General features: G+C 37.6%; 1 protein-coding gene across 1 annotated transcript in view; it reads right to left on the reverse strand.

Moving 5' to 3' along the window:
* EIF2B3 (eukaryotic translation initiation factor 2B subunit gamma) overlaps nt 1-13,814 on the reverse strand; it is an 89,784-nt gene extending 75,970 nt beyond the window's left edge. The window contains exons 1-3 of the mRNA XM_090269342.1: nt 13,750-13,814; nt 10,385-10,541; nt 5,337-5,482 (exon numbers count right to left, since the gene is read on the reverse strand). Coding sequence (XP_090125468.1) covers nt 5,337-5,482; nt 10,385-10,532 — 294 coding nt within the window. The 5' untranslated portion in view covers nt 10,533-10,541; nt 13,750-13,814. The remainder of the gene's footprint in view (nt 1-5,336; nt 5,483-10,384; nt 10,542-13,749) is intronic.
* Between the last annotated feature and the right edge of the window lie 2,044 nt (nt 13,815-15,858).

Consider the following 15,858-nt stretch of genomic DNA (forward strand, 5'->3'; position numbering starts at 1 on the left):
AACTTGTATTTTTAAAGGCTTCATTGAACCAAAAGATGTGGCTAGAAGTGGGTATGAAGCAGGAAGTTTGAATTGAGACCTTCCATAAGTGAGACCTCAGTGAAAGGGTAAACTTTTGAGAAAAAAAAAAAATCTACCTACGGCACAGGGAGTTTATCATAGAGGAGGTTTGTATGTCTCTGGGCTTGGGACACAAAATTCTAGAGAATATTATTTCTAACCTAGAATCCTATATAAAGGTAAATTATCATTCAAGAAAAACATGAAATAAAACATTTTCCAACATGCAAGTTCTCAAAATATTTACCTTTTGTGTTCTAAGAAGTCAGGAAAGCCCTGGCTGGTGTTACTCAGCGGACTGAGTACTGGCCTGCGAACCAAAAGGACGCTGGTTTGATTCCTGGTGAGGGCATACGCCTGGGTTGCAGGCCAGGTCCCCAGTTATCTCTCACACATTGATGTTTCTCTCCTTTCTCCCTCCCCCCCCACCAAAAGTAAATAAATAAAATCTTAAAAAGAAGACGAAGCAGCCAATAAAGTTCGGGTTCCTCTAAAATGAGGATGTAAACCAAGAAAGAGCAAAACATGGGATCTGGGAAGCTGGGCATCCAACCCAGGAGAGAGAAGGGAACTCCCAGAATGATGTTAAAGAGAAGTCCCAGGATGACAGCCCTGCAACAGCCGAGGGAGTGCCCAGCAGAGAGACGAGAAGAGAGAAGAGATGGCTCCCAGGAGGGTTGTCTCACAGGAAAAAAGAAGCCTTTTATGAAACCATTTTACTAAAGTATCTGTATGATTGACTTATAAAAGCTGTACATGTGAAAATCAGAGATTTTTAAAGAAATGTCTGATTTCATATCTGGATACAATCCAATAGAAAGTACACATATGAAATATTATTGCCAAAAATGTTGAAACTGAATCTAATAAAAATTTAGATCCAAATACCAGTTTATAAGAAAATACTGGGAAAAAGAAAGAAGCTAAATGACATCAGTAGAAAACAATTGGACAAAGCAAAGTTGTGGGAGGTTCTACAGGAAAAATAATCTGTTTTCTTTGGAAGTCAGTGGCATAAGGAAAAAAGTGGGTGGAGGGGAAACTGTTCTAGAGTAAAAGAGACTAAAAAGAGATAATCAAATATGATGTATGGCCCTTTAAGAAAATACTATTTGCAAAAACAATGAAGCTATAAAGTATTTTCTAATATATTCAGCATAAACTAACATATTTTTATAGGAAATTATTCAACTTTATTTAAAAATAAAGAGTCTGAATAAAGAGAGCTATGTCATGGTCAAGAAACAGAAAGACTTAATATTACTGAATGCCAACTCTCTCAAATTAGTCTAAAAATCATTATCATTCCAAACAAATATCAAGGAAGATTTTTCTTGGTTGGTACTAAAATTCATACATCAAAAGTGAAGAAACCAATCTGTTTCTCTTGCACATTGATATTTCTCTCCCTCTCTTTCTCTCTTCCTTTCCCTCTCTCAAAACATAAATAAAATAAAATAAATTATTTTAAAAAAATTATACAAATGGCCAATAAACACGAAAAGGTGGTCAGCATCATTATTATCAGGGAGATGTAAATTAAAACCACAATGAGACACTACTATATATATATACCCACTAGAACTATTAAAATTAAGGAGATTGACAATTGCAAGTATTGATAAAGATGTGAAGCAAATGCAACTCTTATACATTGTTGATAGAAGTGTAAAATCATATTGTACAACCACTTGGAAAACAATTGGCAGTTTCTAATAAAGTAAACCCTATAACTTAGAATATTTCAAAAATAGAACAATGTCCATAATAGCTTTATTCTAAATATCCAAAATTAGAAACAATTCAAATGCCCATCAATAAGAAAATGGGTAACGAGTGGTATATTTATTCAATGGAATACTATTCAGCAATAAAAAAGAGCAAACTAGTTATACCTGCAATATGAATGAATCTGAAAAATATTATATTGAACAGAAGAAACCAGAAAAAAATTGCATGATTCCATTTCTATCTAGTTCATAAACAAGCAAAATTAATATATGGTGAAAGAAATCAGAATAGCAGTTGACTCTAAAGATGGAGGACTGACTAAAAAGAAACACAAAAGAAATTTCAGAGGTGATAGAAATGTTCTAGATTTGGGTAATGATAAACTGGATGTATATATTTGTCTAAACTCATTGAACTATGTATACTTTACTATGGGTAAATTATCCCCCAGTAAAGAGGAGGGAAGCCCATGTCCATTTCTGCATTAATTTTCTTGTTCTTTAGTGCATAGGTAGGTTGAATATATTAATAATCTGTTTGTAGTCACCAGAAATAGCAGAAGACTTCAGTCAAGATGGAGGCATAGGTAGACGTGCTGTGCCTTCCTCCACAACTAAAAAGATATACAACTAGCTCAAAACTAGAAACAACCAGAAGTTCCAGAAAATCGAGCGCATGAAAGTCCAACAAACAAAGATATAAAGAAAAAATACTCATCCAGACAGGTAGGAGGGACGGAGCTGGGATGGCGAGGAAGAGGTGTGGCAGCAGTGGAGGTGGTGACAGTGGCTGTGGCCAGCCGGTGGAAAGCGCAGTCACACATTTAAAAAAGTAGGGAGGGACACCTGGAGAGCGTTCCCAGCACCAGACCAGACTACACAGCTCACAGTTCCAGCGCTGGGGAAAATAAAGCCTCAATGCTTCTGACTGTGCAAACCAGTGGGGGTTGAGGTGGAGGAAGAAAATGCTGGTCTCTCAGCAGAGTCGGTTCGTTTAGAGGCCCCCATGGTTCTAGAATGACTGTAGACCCACCTACTCTGGGAACCACAACCAGGGCAACAGCTAGAGGGGCCGTCAGTCCCATATGGGAAGTGGGAGAAGTGCCTGGAAAAGAGGTAAGTGCTGAGGAAGCAGCATTGTTCCCTCTCAGACTCCTCCCCTACACAGAGCACCAAAAACATGGTGAAATGGGTTGTCTGGTACTGACGAATAACTAAGGCTCCACACCTTACAATATAACAGGTGTGACAGCTCTACCTAAGACAAGAGGCAAACACAGGAGGCTGTCAAGTTAGGGAGACAGAGAAGAAAGCCCCAAAAGAGGGAACAAATCAAGGTTCCAGTGGGAGACCTAAGTGACAAGGAGATAGCCAAAGCCAACCTAACAGACACAGAGTTCAAAACGATGGTGGTAAAGATGCTCACAGACTTGACAGATATGCTTGAGCACAGTAAAAGCAGAAGGGAAGAAGTGAAGGCTGTGCTAAGTGAAATGAAGGAAAATCCACATAAAACCAATGATGAAGGGAAGGAAGCCACGGTTCAAATCAATGATTTTAAACATAAGGAAGAAAAAAGTCAACCAGTACAGAATGAGGAAACAAGAATTGAAAAAAATAATGAGACAACTTCAAACGTGCCAACATCTGAATCATAAGGGTGCCAGAAAGAGAAGAGGAAGAAGAAGAAATTGAAAGCTTTTGTGAAAAAATAATGAAGTAAAACTTCCCAAATTTTGCGAAGGAAATAGACATACAAGTTCAGGAAGCACAGAGAATCCCAAACAAGCTAGACCCAAAGAGGACCACACCAAGATACAGTATTCCCTCACTTATCATGGGTATTACGTTCTAGAACCCCCGCGATAGGTGAAAATCTGCGAAGTAGGAACCTTACATTTATTTTAGTATTTATATATTTTTTAGGTTTTATAAACCCGTCCCACACACTTATAAACCATTCCCAGTCCCTTATTAACCTTCTCCACACTTTTATAAACACTATTTATGTTCTTAAACATATTCCACACTCTTAAATGAACGAACTTTAACAACATACATATACAGTATGGCAAAATTCCACAATATAGCAAAAAATCTGTGATAAATAATTAAATATAATATTTTAAAAAATCCTGTGATACAGTGAGTCTGTGATAAGTGAACCGCAATATAGAGAGGGACTACTGTACATCATAATTAAAATGCCAAAGGTTAAAGATAAAGAGAGAAATCTTAAAAGCAGCAAGAGAAAAGCAGAGTTACCTACGAAGGGGCGACTATAAGACTATCAGCTGATTTCTCAAAAGAAACTGCAGGCAAGAAGGGACTGGCAAGAAGTATTCAAGGTCATGAAAAGCAAGGACCTACAACCAAGATTACTCTATCCAGCAAAGCTATCATTTAGAATGGAAAGGCAGATAACGTGCTTCCCAGACAAGGTAAAGCTAAAGGAGTTCATCATCACAAAACTATTATTATATGAAATGTTAAAGGGACTTATTTAAGAAAAAGAAGATCAAAACTATGAATATTAAAATAACAACAAATTCACAACTATCAACAACAGAATCTAAAAAATAAAAACAAAAACAAACTAAGCAAACAACCAGAATAGGAACAGAATCATAGGTATGGGGATCATTTGGAGGGTTATCAGCTGGGAGGGGGGAGGGAGAGAAATAGGGAAATGGTGCAGGGACTAAGAAGCATAATTGGTAGGTACAAAATAGACAGGGGAGTTAAGAATAATATAGGAAAGGGTGAAACCAAAGAACTTACATGCATGACCCATGGACATGAACTAAGGGGGGTGGGATTGCTGGAGGGAAGGGGGTACTGGGCAGAGAGGAGGAAAGGGAAAAGAAATTGGGACAACTGTAACAGCATAATTAATAAAGTATACTTAAAAAAATAAAGAAAAGAAAAGAAATAGCAGAAGAAAGTTTGTCCCCCAATTCAAACAAGATGGCAACATTATCACACAGACTGAATTTTTTCCAAAGGACATCAATTTTATGCTAAAATATGATGGATATTTCTCAGGTTTTGGGCCACCAGCCACTGAGGAGAATGCATTCTCATATCAATATGCCTTTGTTACTTTTTTAATCGAAAGAGACTTAAAGTTTAAGTGAGGGAATCTAGATTTTTTAAAGTTCCTTTGTACTTCTTTCCAGTTAATATGTCATCTGCAGAGTTATTATATCACCATGTAATAAGTTGAAAAGTTATTATACCACCATATAATAATTTTGCTTGTTCATGAATTCATATTAATGGAATCTTTAAAGTAAATTTGAAGTATTTTTTAAATAAAGATGTTATTGTTACTTCAAAATATTGGAAACCAGTGACCGTGACAACTAAATGTCTAAATCTTCACTAGTAATTAAATTAAACTAAAACCAGTTGAAGAGTACATGGACAATAAAGTATGTGATGCAAGAATTTTTTTTTAAAGCATTGTAAACTATAATGCACTGGAAAAACATAAGATGACATTTATATTCAATAAACAATAAAAATCAAGAAATAGTTTTTCACCTTAAGTTTTGTATATATGTGGCGAAGAGAATCCGCAGTTCCCTTGTCAGCTTCATCAGGAATACATACAATATCTAACTTCATTTTCACCTTGAATTCTGCAGACAGAGCCTTTTGGACATCCCTGGTTGTAATAACAATGACTTCTATAGCACACACACACAAAAGAAAACACAGAAAATTCTCATTCATTTAGATAATGGTTTATCTATTTCAATTAGATTTAGTGTTTCTAAACAGTTAACATTATTGATCCTTTTCATGTATTTTACACACATTCTCTTAATTCTTACAACAACCTTATTGATTACAAATGAGGAAACTTGGACTCTTAAGTTGTGTGACTTTGTTCAGGGTCACACAACTAGTAAGCAATGGATTCAAGATAAAATTCAGGTCTGTCTGATTAGAGTCCACACTTTAATATATGACATGATACTTCTTGACGTAAAGAATTCAGAAGAGCATTGATCAAAACATATAGAAATGGGATCACATTTTAACTCTTCATTCACTACAGAGAAAGAGCTATCACCACTTCCCACCAGGTAGACATTAGTGCTTCACTGAGGATCACAATGAACCCTAAGTAACAGATGTCTTTACTCATGTAGCTATTTGTCATGGATCTTTGGTAGGGTAATGTAATCCACTGCAACATAACATGTGTTGCTGATGTCTGAAGATTAAATTTTATCATCTCTAAAGTGGAACAGTTTCCACTTGTTTCATGATAGTGCTCCAGCACAATTATCTCTCCCTTTCACTGTAATCATTCTTTTCTTTTCTATTTTCTTCCCTTCTGTCTTCCTCTTTCTCCTTCAAATCATTTAACCTTTCTTCTTTAATTTTCTCTTCTTGCTTCCTCTCCCCACTCTGCCTTCTCTTAGCCATTAACTCACTCATTCCTCCAATAAATACAAATAAATTTAATATGTAAAGAACAAATAGACACCGAGAATTCAGAAATGAACTCAACATAGTTCCTATTTTAAAGAAATTTAACATGAAAAAATTAGACATGGAAATGATTAAGGAAGGTTTCCTGGAAGGGACAGCACTTGAGGTAAGCCATGATGAATTTAAATACAACAAAAATTTCTTTAGTACATACTGTATATAAAATGCTGATATTACAAAGATGAACGAGACACAGTACTAGCTCTTGGGGAGATCAGTCTGCCATGCCACTAACTACAGCATAAAACAGGCCTTGAGAGGTACTAAGACAGAAAAGCAAAGTGTGATGGAAGCATAGAAGACAGGGTAATCATGCTGTTTGGGTTTTCAAAGAGGAGGTGACATTTCCATAGGTTGGAGAGAACATTAGGTAAAGTGGGTCAAGTGAAGGGAGTAACTTAACTGCAAATATGGGACAGTCAGTCTAATTTTTGGACCAAGACACTTCTGTATGGAAAGATAAAAAAAAGCTACGGGCTATGTTAATTTCTCTAAAATCATGAACAATATGAAAAGAGCAAACACAGACTTGAGTATTAAACGCCAGAATCCTATGTTAAGAAGGCATGCTCCAATTTCTGAGTGAGCCTCAGTGAGAGGAATTTTCGATGTAGTGGGTATTAAATATATCACAAAATGCCACTCCTCAGCATAACTATATATATATATATATATATATAATCAAAAGAAAAAAGAAAAAGTTACAGATGACAAACCTTAAGGAATAATTGAAGGAAATTAGAAGATTTTAAAGTATATTAAGGTGTGTCATTCACCTGTGAGATGGAGCTCTAAAAAGAAAATCTCTTCTAAAACATAATCTCCTACCATCAATGTCATATAGACTACTGCACAGAAACTTTATGGGTCGGTCTCAGGAAGGCAATTCTTATAGTGGAATGACCACTGGATCACAAGACTGGGCCCCAGGGTCTAGCTTCACCTCCATGTGGTCCTCTGATTTGCTGTGTCTTACTATAGGACAACTCAGATTCATTGCAGCCAAAACTGAACTCATTATCTTCATTCAAACCTGTTCCTTGTCTCTTACTTCCTTTCCTAGTTAATGGCATCACCTAGCTATCCAAGCAAAAAGTAGAGGGAACTCTTCCCTTTTTTCTATTTTTCCTCCTCTTAATCATCAACTCTCAAATGTTCCCTCTTCTCCATCCTTAGTGGGACTTCTTTAGTTCAAGCCCTCTCCATTACTGGTGTGGACTTTTGTATCCATCTCCTAACTCATCTCCCTGCTTATAGTCTTGACTCCCTCAGATCCATTCCTCATATAGATTCCAAAGCAATTTTTTAAAAAAGTAAATCTAAGTTATCAAATTTATTACCATACGGTTGTTCATAATATTCCTTTATCTTTTTTTAAAGATGTATTTATTGATTGATTTTTAGAGAGATGGGGGAGAGGAAGAGAAACACGGATGTTGATGAGAAATACATCAACCAGTTGCCTCTTGTACACCCCCAACTTGGGACCTGGCCTGCGACCCAGGCATGTGCCCTGACCAGGAATTGAACCAGTGACCCTTTAGTTCACAGGCCGGTGCTCAATCCACTAAGCCACACTGGCCAGGGCTCCCTTATCTTTTTAATGTCTGTAGGATCTGTAGTTATATCTCTCTCTCATTCCTGTTATTAGTAATTTCTCTTCTCTTTTTTTGTAGATCAAGCTAACTAAAGATTTAATAATTTTATTGATTTTCCTGTAACACTTTTGTTTTCTATTTCATTTGTTTCTGCTCTTTTTAAAACTTTTCTTTCTAGTTTTTTGGGTTTATTTGCTCCTCTTTTTCTAGTTTCTGAAAGTAGAACTTTGATGATAATTTGAGACATTTCTTCTTTTTGAATATAGTGCTTAATGCTAAGAATTTTCCTCCACACAGCTTTTTAACTATATCGCTCAAATTTTAATACAGTGTATTTCCTTTTCACTAAGTTAAAAATATTTTCTAGTTTTCCTTCTGATTTCTTCTTTAGCATATGGGTTATGTAGAAGTATGCGATTTACTCTCCAAATCTTTAGGGATTCTCTTGATATCTTTCTGTTACTGATGTCTAATTTAAATCTACCATGATTAGAGAATATACTTTGTATAATTCTAGTCCTTATAAATTTGAGATGTTTTATTTCCAAAAATATAGTCTATCTTAGTAAAAGTGCTTGAAAAGAATGTATATTCTGCTTTACTGGGTGAAATGTTCTATAAATGTCAATTAGGTCAAACTGTAGAAAATCCTAATGAATCTACAAAAGCTGTGAAAATTAATAAATGTATTAGCAAAGTTTCAGGATAAATGGTCAGTATTTAAAAAACTGTATTTTTATGTACTAGCAGCAAGCAATTGGAAATTAAAATAAAATAATTACCATTTACAATAGCATCAAAAATGTAAACTACTTAGAGATAAAGTTAACAAAGTTATAGGTAAATCTTACCTATAAAATCACAGAAATTACAGAAAACATAAATAAAGGGAGAGATAAGATATACCATGCTCATGGATCAGAAGACTGAGTATTATTATGATGTGAATTCTCTTCTTATTACTCTATGGATTCAATTCAATCACAATCAAAATTCCAGCAATACTTTTTGTAGAAATTGATAAGCTAATTCTAAAATTGATATAAAGATGCAAAAGACACAAAATAGCTAAAATATTAATCTAACCATATTTTACCTTTGTTTAAACCTTCCACTGGTTTCCCACTGCTTTGAGAAAAAAAATCTAAATCCCTCAGCATGGAATACAAGGTCCTTTACAAATGACCCCTGCTTATCTCTCTCACTATATCTGTTCTTCCCCCTTATACTTTATATTACAGCCACATAGAATGAATAGCAATTGCCAGAACATGCTGTGTTGATCATGAGTCTGTGTCTCTTCCTATCATTTCTTCTTAATGGAATGCTCTCTCCTTACCTATCAATGTAATAACCTATTTTTTAAGACTTAACTCAAGGGTCAGCTACTCTGTAAATTGTTCCCTGAATCCCTCAAGGAGAAACAGCAACTTCCTTTGTATTCCCAAGCACTTATGATATACCTCTGTTATAACTAACATTTACCACATTACACAATTAGACTTTAAGTCTAATGGAGTTCAGGACCCGAGTTATCTTTTCAACTCTGTACCCTAGTGCTTAATATAATAGTATTTGGCACATATATCAGGGTGTCACAAAAAAAAAAAAAAAAAGTATCCATACTTTAATAGCTGGTAACTTGCTGATTTATTTTTTTTAGATTTAGCTGTTGAGAAATTATGGCTGAAACCAGATTAAGTTTTGAACAAAGAAAGTTTATTTTGATGTCCAACAAGATGGAGCATCTCCACATCACCATTGTGATGTAAGGGCCTATCTTAATGAGAACCTACCAAACAGATGGATCAGGCAAAGAGGTCCTGTGGATTACCCTGCATGTTCACCAGACCCCACACCACTAGACTTTTTCCTTTGGGGATTTCTCAAAAATAACATTTATGCTAAAAAACCTGAAACCATTGATGAATCATGAGTAGCCATTGAAAGAGAATGTGCCCAAATACTAAATGAAATGATTCCTGATGTTTGTGATTCGGTTGCTTCTCATTGACAGCAATGTCTAGACCAGAATGGTCATCAGTTTGAAAACGGGAGCTAAGTATAAAAAAGTACATTTATGTAGTTTATTGTGAATGTTGAAAGGGAACTGTATGCTAATAAATACAGAGTTTATAATCATTAAAATAGTTGTTTTTTTTTTTTTTTTTTTTTTTGCAACACCCTGTAGATTCCCAGTAAGTACTGTCTACGAAGCACCTGGAGTTCTACTACGTTCTTTCTGATATCCTTACAAGGTTCATTTTTGATCACTGTGGAGATCAGCTCTAAAACAGTAACAGTGCTCTTCTCAACCTTTTACACACAGCAATAGAATATTCCTATGTTCCTAATTTAAGAGGCCAGTCTCCAGCCACACTGGGTCCTAGTCTTCTCTTATTCATCCTCTCTCATCCTTACAAAACCGACAAATCATTGGGATCAAACACCCTAAAAGTTTTATGAGCACATCTCATTGCCATAGCTCACCTTCAAATCCAACACGCTCAAGCAGGTTCAATGGGTACCAAATTAAAGGTTTGTTCCCAACCGGAAGCAGAGGCTTAGGAATGCTGGAAGTCAGATCTGTCATCCGAGATCCCCCTCCAGCTGCCATTACTACTGCTTGAAATTCCATTTTTACAAACTGCAATCACAGAGAAGAATAATTAACAGGAAAAAAGGTAACAAAAAATCAGAGCATACACAGTACTAACGCGATTTCTATTTAAGTTATTGATACCCACCATGTCAAATGCATCACTTCCAATAACCAGATAATAAAGTCTCCTTAGCTGTAGTATAAACATCACCTTTATCATATTCTCTTGCTCACCAATATGAGGAGGCAAAAGGTGATTTATAAATAACAATATAAGAATAAACTGTGTATTTTGTGTACTCACAACTGTAAACCTACTTTTTATCACCCTGTATGCTCTCGCATAGTCCCAGCTCCAGCCTGGGAAGATGGGCTAGAGGAAGGATATGAATTTTAAAAATCTGGCCTTTGCCCTTGAGTTGCTTACAATTTAAGTGAAGACAAATTCAGAAAATTACAACATGCTATCATTAGTGCCACTGCAGGGAAAAATCCAAGATGCAGTAGGCAAATAGTGAAAGTAAGACCTAAGTCTTCCTAGAAAAGACAGGGAGGGCCCTGGCTGGTACAGCTCAGTGGATTGAGTGCTGGCTTGTGAACAAAAGGGTCACCAGCTCGATTCCCAATCAGGGCACATGCCTGGGTTGTGGGCCAGGGCCCCAGTTGTGGGTGTGCCAGAGGCAACCACACACTGATGTTTCTCTCCCTCTCTTTCTCCCTCCCTTCTCCTCTCTCTAAAAGTAAAGAATAAAATAAAATCTTTAAATATGTTATTCTTCTAAAAAAAATAAAAAGAAAAGAAGACAGGGATGGTTTTATAGGAAGGTAATGCTTGAGCTGACTCTTGAATAAGTAACAGTTTACCAAGTGGGCTTCTGATTCAATTCTTATTCCTTGAAAATGTTTAAAACTTCTAGCTAAAATTAACAACACACTAAAAGCACATTAGGTCTCTGAAAAGTATGAAATGACTTAAGAGTCCTCCAATAATTCAGCTAACTGCTCCCATCTTCTCATTATCTCCAACTATAGATATTAAACATAAATGTAAGCTTGTATCTGGATCTAGAGTTGAATAACCCAGTTGCAGAAACAAAGCAAAATAACTCGTTTTTTCAAATTTAAGGGAACTGTCTGACTTTCAAAAAAATCTCTACATCAGCTATCACAGAAGAGAGACAAGGTAAAAGGTCATAATTTCTTATTGATTAAAAATAAAAGTACTTTTTGACTTATAGCAAATGATGTAAACTTTTTAATACAAGTCTGAAATGCAATGTTCAGAAAGAGAATTTATTTAACATCAAACTGGCAAATAATGTTGCACCTTGACCATAATTATGACCAGTCCTGTGTCCCTCACATCAATATCTCAACTGCAGCACTTATACTCAGTACACCCAAAGCACAAAGAGAAGGCTATCGAGCAATAGCCACACTTGAAGATACAATAATTGAATGTCTCCTGCATGCTCCCCGATTGGGGACTGAACCCGCAACCCAGGCATGTGCCCTGACTGGGGATGGAACCCATGACTCTTCATTTTACGGAATGAGCCTCTAACCGACTGAGCCATACCAGTCAGGGCAAAGATACAACAATTTTGATTGCAGCAAGCGTTGCCTTGGGTTGGAATCTAACTTCAATTTGGCACTATATAACTTCTATACATCTGATGTTATTAAGAAAAGAACACTGGACCTTCTAGAGTCAAAGACCCGAGTCTGAGTTCTGATTTTGCCACTTGTGGGTGATGTGAGCAGGGGCCTAACATTTAAAATGCTTGGAGTCCCCAGTTCGTAGAAAGGAGCCTTGTGCCCAAGTTCACAGACCCGTGGGCCAGACTAACTGGGTTTGAATTCTAGCTCTACCATGTGTTAGCTGTGTGAACCAGGGTTAGCTACATAACTTTTCTATGCCTCAGTTTTCTTCCTTTCTTAAGTGAGGATAATTATAGTTTCTACTTCACAGAGTTGTTGTAAAGAGTAAGCTATGTAAAGCACACAAAATAACGTCAATCCCACAGCAAGCACTATAAAAGTGTTTATTATTACACAGAGGCCAAATCATGGAAAGCTTCTGGTGCCAACTGAACCATGCTGTTGCATGATTCTGGTCTCTGTATTACCATTCTTGCTTCCTAGGTGCCTTTCTGCTGTGCCTAGTAATCACCTATCAAACTTTTAAGACTCAGCAGTTCTAAGAATCATCATGCCTAAAAAGCCATTCCTAATCCTTCCCACCCTCCTGGTAGAAGCGACTCCTTTCCCCTTAGATACTTGCACTCTACCATGTATAGATCATCTCTGCCTTTATGGTCTTTAATGCCCATGCATTTAAATGTCTATTTCCCCATGTTCCTTGAAAGCAGGGACTGTATTTGTCGTTACTGTATTCCCAGCACCTAACACAATTTCCACCAGAGGCCAGGCGCTCGGTGTTTGCTGAATGAGCACTTGTGAATTTCACAACAACCCTGTGTAAGAGTCAAGCTCAAATATGTTCAGAAGGGACATTAGACCCCAGGCCAGGAGGATCTGAGTTTCCTGCTCTCAGTGAGGTAATAATCACGAACGTAACTAGCCATGATGCCATGCAGACTGTCAAATGCCTCAATGTCACTGCCACGACTCTGGGTGATGGGAATTGAGGCGACGAGTTTCTTACTAGCCTCTCAAGTTTAAAAGAGAGAGGTCACAGCATCTCAGACCTGCCTTCATCACAGCACTCATTGCCTTCTCCCAGTGTAAATTGGTAAGATACAAGCAGTGTATTCAATATCATAATTGATCTTCCGTGCGGACATTATTGTATTCCATTTTATATTTCATTGCCTTGCACCTAAACAACTAAAAATAGGCAGAATAAAGAATGAAGAGCTGAAGTGGAAAGAGTTCAGGCACTGTGCAAAGGGCGTCTGGTCCTGAGTCTGGTGCTCACTCGCTGTAACTTCGAGCAGATCCTCCCCTCTCTGAAACTCAGTTTTTCCATCTGTTGCACAAGATGGTTGGCTCGGATTTTCCCCAAGTTCTCTTCTAGTTCGGACTCTTGGGTCCCTGGCCGGGTCGCGCAGGGTACTCGAGCTGGCGCCTCTGGGACTCTGTAACCTCCTGCACTCCCACAGGCCCTCCTCGGCCAGGCTGGAGGAGCCGCCTTCCTCAGATGAAGCGGGCCTGGCGGCCACCAGAGTGCTGCCCACCCCCGCCAGCCAGCTAGAAGGTAGCCTGGCAGTGCAGAAGAACTAAGCTTTACCTCGGCTCCAGGCACGCCGCTCCCACTCCCGGGGCTCCCCACGCCGCCTCCGACTGACAGCTCAAAGGCGCAGGCGCGCGATGGCCGAGCCCATCGATGGGACGCCAGGGCAGGCCCGCGGAGCAGATACGAGCGCCGAGCAGTAGATTGAGGACTAGAAGCACGCGCACCTCCAGGAGGAAAGAATGCGGAGCCGTCCGTGCTCTTCATTCACAAATCACCAACACCCATGGAGTGCCCCTCCCAGGGCAGAGATCCTGGAACCCAGATTGGAAAAAGTCCCAGTCTTCTTTCAGGGGGTTCTTGTAGGACCTGGTTCCACTCAACTCCGTGAAATGAGAGCTCATTTGAAACTGCAGTTATTGTTTTTTAAGTATATGTTATTGATTATGCTGTTACAGTTGTCCCAATTTTTTATCCCTTTGCTCCCCTCCGCCCAGTACCTGCCTTTCCTCCAGCAATCCCACCGTCCTTAGTTCTTGCCCATGGGTGGTGCCAGCATGTTCTTTGGCTTCTCTCTTTCCTATACTATTCTTAACATCCCCTGTCTATTTTGTACCTACCAATTATGTTTCTTAATCCCTGCACCATTTCCCCATTCCTTCCCCTTCCTCCTCCCAGTTGATAACCTTCCAAATTATTCCCATACTTGTGATTCTTTTCCTATTCTGGTTGTTTGCTTAGTTTGTTTTTGTTTATTTTTTAGATTCTGTTGTTGATGCAAGTTTGTTGTCATTTTAATGTTCATAGTTTTGATCTTTTTCTTAAGTAAGTCCCTTTAAGATTTCATGTAATAATGGCTTGGTGATGAATTCCTTTAGTTTTAACTTGTCTGGAAAGCACTTAATCTGCCCTTCCATTCTAAATGATAGCTTTGCTAGAAAGAGTAATCTAGGTTGTAGGTCCCTGCTTTTCATCACTTTCTCCCTCCCTTCCCCTGTCTCTGAAAATGAATAAATAAAATTTAAAAATAAATAAATAAACAAGCAATAAGCATTGATGAGGGTGTGGAGAAAAGGTGATTCTGATACACTGTTGGTGGGAATGCAGACTGGTGCAGCCACTGTGGGAAGCAGAATGGAGTTTTCTCAAAAAACCAAAAATGGAACTTATGACCCAGTGATTCCAGTTCTGGGAATATATCCAAAGAATCCCACAACCCTAATTCAAAAGAATATATGCACCCCTGTCTTCATTGTAGCGTTATTTACTATAGCCAAGATTTGGAAGTAGCCCAGATGTCCACCAGATGAGTGGATAAAAAAGCTTTGGTATGTTTACACGATGTAATACTACTCAGCTATAAAAAAGAAGAAAATCTTACCTTTTGCAACAGCATGATGGACCTGGGGAGTATTATGCTAAGTGAAATAAACCAGTCAGAGAAAGACTAATACCATATGATTTCACTTACATGTATAATCTAATAAACAAAATAAACTAACAAAATAGAAAGAGACTCATAGAGAACAGACTGACAGCTGTCAGAGGGGAGGGAGTAGGGGGACTGGGTGAAAAAGGTAAAGGGATTATGCAAAAACAAAAAAGACCCCCTTATAGACAACAATATGGTGATTACCAGAGGCAAAGGGGGATGGGGAGAGGTAGGAAAGGGTAAGGGGAGCGTAAATGGTGATGGAAGGAGATTTGACTTGGGGCAATAAACACATAATACAATACATAGATGATGTATTATAGAATTGCACCCCTGAAATCTATATACTTTTATTAGCCAACGTCACTCCAATATATTCAGTTGAAAAAGTAGAATTGGATCACATTAGAAAGCTAAAAAAAAAAAAAGAACAGTATTCAACCCCATAATTCATTTTAAATGCTCATGTTTAAATGTTTTCAGAAAACTAGAGGAGTTTCTCCTCTAGTTGAGGAAAAGTAGTCGAGGGATTGCTTCATTTAAACTCACTTTAAATTATTCCCTTGGGGCAGTGGTTCTTAAACTTTTTGGTCTCTGGACCCTTTATACTAAAAAAGTATTGGGACCCACAAACAACTTTTGTTTATATGAATTATATTTATTGATAGTTGCCATATTAAAAATTCAAACTGAGAAATTATAAAAATATTAATTCATTTTTAAAATAAAAATAG

This window comes from Furipterus horrens, unplaced genomic scaffold (assembly GCF_987537825.1).
Source record: "Furipterus horrens unplaced genomic scaffold, mFurHor1.1.pri manual_scaffold_3, whole genome shotgun sequence".
In the NCBI taxonomy this organism is placed as follows: domain Eukaryota; kingdom Metazoa; phylum Chordata; class Mammalia; order Chiroptera; family Furipteridae; genus Furipterus; species Furipterus horrens.